This window comes from Nematolebias whitei, chromosome 4 (genome assembly GCF_014905685.2).
Source record: "Nematolebias whitei isolate Nwh7 chromosome 4, NemWhi1, whole genome shotgun sequence".
Classification (NCBI taxonomy): Eukaryota; Metazoa; Chordata; class Actinopteri; order Cyprinodontiformes; family Rivulidae; genus Nematolebias; species Nematolebias whitei.
Genome location: NC_056501.1, coordinates 35,408,633 through 35,416,077, shown reverse-complemented (window position 1 = coordinate 35,416,077; position 7,445 = coordinate 35,408,633). Strand labels below are relative to the sequence as shown.

General features: G+C 43.7%; 1 protein-coding gene across 1 annotated transcript in view; it reads left to right on the top strand.

The window, feature by feature from the left end:
- snx25 (sorting nexin 25) overlaps window positions 1-7,445 on the top strand; it is a 72,899-nt gene that overhangs the window by 50,858 nt on the left and 14,596 nt on the right. The window contains exons 13-15 of the mRNA XM_037675410.1: window positions 2,220-2,354; window positions 6,198-6,311; window positions 6,474-6,551. Coding sequence (XP_037531338.1) covers window positions 2,220-2,354; window positions 6,198-6,311; window positions 6,474-6,551 — 327 coding nt within the window. The remainder of the gene's footprint in view (window positions 1-2,219; window positions 2,355-6,197; window positions 6,312-6,473; window positions 6,552-7,445) is intronic.

Here is a 7,445-nt window from a genome sequence, read left to right as displayed (position 1 = left end):
TACCACTGCTTAGGTCACTGCAGGGCAAATATTACCACAGCTGAGGTAACTGAAGGGCAAATATTACCACTGTTTGGTCACTGCAGGGCAAATATTACCACCGCTGGGGTAATACCAGCTATATTTTACCTATATTACCTATATATTACCTGTTTACCTATATTTGCGCCGCTCAAGGTGGCTGCATGTTGGAGCAACTCTGTTACATTCATTTTGAGATTTTGCTTTTGGAAACTGTAATTCCTCTTTTTCTGGATGTAAATCACATTTTTTGGATGATTGTTTCCTCTGGTATCGGATGCTGTGCAGCTGGAAGGATTTTTACTGAAACTTTTTTAGTTTTGGACATTTGTTATGATGCGTAACTATGGCAACAAGGCTGTTTTCTACAACCAACAGCAGCTGATTAACATCTCAAAAGCTCAAATAATATCTCAACTACAGCCCCAAATCTCAAGTGAGTTGAAAAGGATGTTCTGTGGACGTATTCTCATCTACCTGCCAGCTGTGCTCGAGTGCCTGATCACTGAGATGATGGAACTAGCAGGAAACGCGGCTCGTGACAGCGGAAGGACAGGATCGTCCCTCGGCACCTACAGTTGGCTGTCCGCAGTGACGAGGAGCTCGGCAGACTGCTGGGAGGAGTGGCCATCGCTCTGGGAGGAGTTTTGCCCAGAATTTGGGCGGTCCTACAGCCCGAGGGGAACCGAGATGCCAGCCGAGTCTGGGTGGACGGAGCAGACGGCATCTGCAGCCAGTTTCTTAGGATCCACTGTGGGATGGACCTTTACAAGAGATCCTTCCTGTTTACAGCCATCAGTGTCTATAACATATCTTAATGAAATGAGGATAATGAGTTACAACAACAAATAATTTCCCTCTGGGATTAATAAAGTATTTTTGAATTTGAATTTGAATTTAACTGGAGGGCAAACATTACCACAGCTGAGATAACGGGAGGGCAGATCAGTGTTTCCCCTAGTTAGCTTGCCATGGCGGGGTGCTCATCTTATCCATGATTTTTGCTGATGGGGGGGGGGAGATGGAGACATGTCGGAGCGCAGCTTGTACTAACAGTTTTTGAGCATGGATGGGTGGTGTTCAGCTTGTGGGAAGATACAATTTGAGTGCTGCCTTTGGCTTTTTAGCTAGAGAGCCTGTATTTTGAGCCACTAGCGTAATGATATATCAGTGCTAGGTGGGGGTGGGAGGGGCAAGTTCAGTTTGGTAGGCGGGGTGCTCAGCTCTGTTGTCGGGGTGGGGCACCATGCCTGTATAATGGTAGGGGAAACACTGCAGATATTACCATAGCTGAGGTCACTGGAGGGCAACTATTACTACTGCTGAGGTCAGTGCAGGGCAAATATTACCACAGCTGATGTCACTGTACAGGGCTAATATTACCACGGCTGATCTCACTAGAGGGCAAATATTACCATAGCTAAGGTCACTGCAAGGCAAATATTATCGTAGTTGAGGTCATTGCAGGGCAAATATTACCACAACTGAGGTCACTGGAGGGCAAATATTACCACAGTTGAGGTCACTTGGAGCAAATATTACCACAGCTGATGTCACTGCAGGGCAAATATTACCATAGCTAAGGTCACTGCAAGGCAAATATTACCATAGTTGAGGTCATTGCAGGGCAAATATTACCACAACTGAGGTCACTGGAGGGCAAATATTACCATAGCTGAGGTTGGGTTCAAACAAGACTCATCTGACCCAGACAGAACTGTGATAACTGGTCTTTGTGTTTATAAGTCATCACTATATCAAATCAACATAAAACCCGTTATGTGAAAGTCAAACATTACTTATACTTTTACTAAAACATAATTTTATTTGTTTTACCAAGTTTTCTTTCAATAACTTAAAAAATGTCAATACTTCTGCATATACAGGTAAACATAGTGTAAAGGGTCTATGTTTTCATGCTGTAATATTACACCTACTGTCAGGCTGGAAACATTTCTTACTCTGAAGGTGGGGCAGCATGAAAGTTTGACTTAAATGATCTGTTGGCAGTAAAACAGATTGTGGAGGCAAACGTCACAGCTCACATGAAGCACTCTATACAGAACTCTGAGGTAAATGTAACTGCAAGTTTCTTTCTCTTGTCTCCTGGGGGACAGCTTCATGGCCCCCAGAACTGTGCATGAGCACTCATTGAAGTCCAGCTAACATAGTCCCATGTTTCCCTCTGTGCGTTTCAGACTGCAGAAGAAGGTGGTGAGACTGTAGCTTGTTACAGCGTGTGTGTTAGCCTGGGAGAAGAAATGGCTGACAGCCGCTGGTGCGTCCAGAGGAAACTCACTGAATTCCAGATGTTGCACCGTAAACTCACCGAGGTAACACAAACATCATTTGTAACAAGCTGCTGTATAACTAAAACCAGCTTATTGACCCTCAGTGGACCAGAGAAACACAAGTGTTTTTTCATTGTTTCTTGTTATGAATCGACAAAAAGCATGTAACCATTAATCAGCTGGATTTTCCATGTCAGGCACAGTTGCCAGTTAGGAAATGAAGATGGTTTAAGATGAGGTGTGTGTTGTGCATGTTCCCAAAAAGGACCCCTCCTTTCTCAAAGGGCTCAAAGGGTAATTGTTATTTATCTGGCAACAATGATACCAGGCTACAATATGAGATGCAGTCCCAGCATGAGAAATAAAGCAGTTCCATCCAACATGGTGACTACAGGAAGCTTTGGCTGGACTGAGGATGAGGTTGAGCTGCTGCTACACCACACCTCTGCAGGGGCTCCCTCAGAAACCTCCCCTCTGAGACCAGGACTCAAAAACCTCCCCTTTGAGACCAGGACTCAGAAACCTCTCCTCTGAGAGCAGGACTAAGAAACCTCCCTTTTGAGACCAGGACTCAGAAACCTCCCCTCTGAGACCAGGACTCAAAAACCTCCCCTTTGAGACCAGGACTCAGAAACCTCCCCTCTGAGACTAGGACTCAAAAACCTCCTTTCTGAGACCAGGACTCAGAAACCTCCCTGCTAAGACCAGGACTTGAGACCTCCCCTCTGTGACGAGGACCCAGAAACCTCCGCTCTGAGACTGAGACCAGGACTCGAAACCTCCACTCTGAGACTAGGACTCGAAACCTCCGCTCTGAGACCAGGACTCGTAACCTCCGCTCTGAGACCAGGACTCGAGACCTCCCCTCTGTGACCAGGACCCAGAAACCTCCCCTCTGAGACCAAGACTCAGAAACCTCCGCTCTGAGACCAGGACCCAGAAACCTTCCCTCTGAGACCAGGACCCAGAAACCTCCCCTCTGAAACCAGGACTCAGAAACCTCAGCTCTGAGACCAGGACTCGAAATCTCCGCTCTGAGACCAGGACTCAGAAACTTCCCCTCTGAGACCAGGACTCAGAAACCTCCGCTCTGAGACCAGGACCCAGAAACCTCTGCTCTGAGACCAGGACTAAGAAACCTCTGCTCTGAGACCAGGACTCAGAAACCTCTGCTCTGAGACCAGGACTCAGAAACCTCCCCTCTGAGACCAGGACTCAGAAACCTCCCCTTTGAGACCAGGACTCAGAAACCTCCCCTCTGAGACCAGGACTCAAAAACCTCCTTTCTGAGACCAGGACTCAGAAACCTCCCCTCTGAGACCAGGACTCAAAAACCTCCTTTCTGAGACCAGGACTCGAAACCTCCCCTCTGTGACCAGGACCCAGATACCTCCCCTCTGAGACCAGGACTCGAAACCTCCGCTCTGAGACCAGGACTCGGAAACCTTCAGTTTCAGAGGAAACGTTGTTGTGAACACAAACGGCCTCCCCACTGAAGTGAGGCAGGGACTGCTTTTCTGTAGCTTCACTACTAATTAATTATTCTTAAAGCTAGTTTAAGCACAAAGAATATTAATTATTTAAATACAACGGATTCTTTCTTTTTCGAGTTAAATTAATGCCATGTGACCGAGATAACTGTGAGGATTGTTTAATCAGTGACATGAGATGCCATTTTTCTTTGACCCATCAGAATAAATGCGGTCATTTATTTAACAGAATCAAAATTTAACATCAAGACATGTACACATTGATTTGCTGATCTGGTTCTGATTAATAAAAACTTGGCACGCTTTACTAACAAGACAACAGAACATTTCTGAAGGCATCTAGATTACTGGCAAAATAGAAAAGTTTAAAGGAAGGAATGGAGAAGTTTAAAAGAAGATGGATGAAGGAAGATGTATGTTTGTTGACCAGAATTAGCACGCTTCTTTCAACACCAGCTCAAACCCCCGGTCCACTTAGTGCGCGACACTCGTGACGTCTCTTTACCTTTGCAGATGAGGATCAGCTCCAGTATAGATGTCCCTATGCACGCTACCTTTCCAGCGTCTCCGGTCAGGGTGGCTGGTCATCGTCAGAAGTCGTGTGGTTTACTCCGTTCAAAAGAACAAGCTACCTTTGAAGTTGTAGGGCGTTATGCCCGGGTGAGTTCACAGCGAAGCGCTGTGACTCCGCTGGGATGGACGGACCCTCTTCTCACAGTCAAATCCATCAGCTATTGATTGAATCTGAAAGTTCCTTAGGAACTCTCAGGAACTTCAGTCAGAGATTCCACTCAGAAGTGGAAGACTCCATGAAAGACTGAGTAAGACTCCAGGAAGATTCCGGTCAAAGACTGAAGACTAAAAACTGCTTAGTCCCAGGAAGTGTCGACTTTTAAAAGAGTACTCTCTTCCGGTCACTTAGTACTTCCTGATTGGTTGAAACAACCAGCAGGGGGGTGGTTCTAGTGATGTCAGAGGGTTATTAAAAGTCAAGAGGGGATGCAGGAATGTTTAGGAACGATTAGTACAGACAGAGAAATGTTTTGAAGAAGTGAGAGGAAGCAGGTGCCAGTTGCTTCTTTTTTTTTACCGTCTGCTAGGTTTAAAAACAAGACACTTCGTTCTAATAACTTGTTTTCTGACTGTCTCTGACTTTCGACCGACATCACTACTCCTCATTCAGACAGAAGATCAAAATGCATAATTACTTTGTAAATAGACATTTAACTTGATTTCTAATTTCTAATGAAGTTTAAAAATCATTAATACTGTTTCACAGTCTATTTAAAATGAGTGGTTCACTTCAACATTTAGAAATGGTATGAACTAAACACACTTTGATTATCAAAAAGAAGAGTGTTCTTTCAGTTGATTAATTCAGGATACAATTAAACAGTCTCTGGATGAGCTAATTTGTATTTCTGGATTCAAATCAATGAAATAACAGTTCCTGTCCCATGAAGGTCTTCAGAGACGGATTGTTGTCGGAGGCCTAGTTCACTACACCACCATCTCAGACGTCTGCACCTCCGGGCGCTGAAGTCAGGAGAGTTCTGGTTCTGGCTGCTTCCTGTTCAAATGGATCCTTCTGATGATCCTTCCTGTTCAGTGATGGAGAGATGCACAGATTCTGATTTGAACAAATGTTTATTATAACTCGCTGGAACATCCAAGACTGTTCTAACGCTGTTTGTCAGATCAGCCTCATTTAAGCTGCAGCTCTGACAAAAGGGCCGAACAAGTCTGTTCATTTAGAGCTGTACCGAAATTTAGCTGCTCTTTGTTTGTTCAATAAAACAAATAAAAATCAACAGCCCACCAGCTCTTTGTGTTTTAGCTGAAACCAATTTTAAATTAATTTACAGATTTTAATCTTGATCCTCTAAATATAGTTGACATTGGATAAAAAAAAAATCAAAATCATGCCTTAATAAATGATCTGATGCTGCTTTTAAACAAAGTCACTGTCAACACGTTTCTATCCACACTGAATTGTGTAATAATAATTATTCATAATCATATAATTAAATATAAATTATTTGTTTAAATTATTATTGCTTGGGTAGCAGCACCAATGGTAGTTTTATAATAGTAAATACAGTATGTAACACATGAATATTTGAATTAAAATGTTTTGTTTTTAGTTCTCGTCTCATCATGGTTCCTGTTTGATGTGTGAGCTAACAGAGTGTTCAGTGAAGAGGAACCATCAGTCCAGTTCAGCGTCCTCTGCATGGACTGGACTGTAAACTAAACTTCTCATGAAGCAGCTTGAAGCTCTCCTCTGTCATTTATTAAACCCTTTTTGATTCTGATGGTGGTTCAATCTGTCAGAAACATGTTTTTACCCTGGTTTAATCATTTTTAAAACTTGTGTCTTTTTCTGTTTTCTCAGTGTTTTCCATCACTGAAGAAACTCCAGCTGCCATCACTGAGTAAACTCCCCTTCAAATCCATCGACCAGAAGTTTTTAGACAAGAGTAGAACCCAGCTCAATGCCTTCCTGCAGGTTAAAGAGCATCAGCTGTTTCTGTCAACAATGAGCCACGCTACATGATTTTACTGTGTGACATACATCTGTAATGCTGCATCCTAACCTTGGAGAAGAACAGTCCACTGTCCTGCCCTCAGGGTTAATGATGATCAACCCAGTTCTCTGTTTGTGTTTCAGCGACTCCTGACAGACGAGCGACTGTGTCAGTCAGAAGCTCTATACGCCTTCCTGAGTCCGTCACCAGAACACCTCAAGGTAAAAGCTCTCCTACAGAAATATTGCTCCTTTTAGGACATGTGGTAAGCTTATCAGTCTGTTCATGAGAATATGCCGTTCAAACGCAGAGTTCTGATCCTCGCAGCTGATTTGAGACTTTTCTACGACACTTTTGAGATGTCTAGAATCAACTTATATTTGTTGGCTAGAACGAATGGAACATCTAAGGTGGAACACAGTCTGTTGATGCTTGGCAGCATCAAATCAGACAAGGAACATGTTGTAATCATATAAAATAACCTGCAGCACCAGACAGGAAGTACGAGCTGTTAAAAACATCACTTTTTTTCTTGGTCAAGTTAGTCAAGAACACTTCACTGCAGCTCTGCTACAGAGCCAGAAACTACAGAGGGTGGTGCAAACAGCAGAGGACATCACTGGTAGCAGTCTCCACACCATCCAGGACATCTATCACAGCCTATGTCTGCGTAAAGCACGCAGCATCATTAAGGACCACACCCACCCATCACAAGGACCCTTCTGTCTACTACCCTCAGGCAGATTATACAGGAGTCTGCCATAGCATACAAAAAGACTAAAGGACAGCTATTATCCACAAGCTGTCAGATTACTAAACTCTCGAAAAAACAACACTGAACAACTGGCAATAACTGCACCAAGCGACATCTGTGACAACTAATGACTACTATTAGCTTGTGACACCTAATGTGTTTATTTCTTATTGCTGCTGCTCTATTTATGCTGTATCAAGACTGATACTAGACTATACCATGAATGCTACAGTATCTATGCATCTACCTTACCATCATAATTCAATCTCAGTGTCACTACCTGTGCAGTAACCTGTCACACAACCTGTGTAGTATTTCGGCTGCTCCCTTCTTCAGGGGTCGCCACAGCAAACTAAGTTGC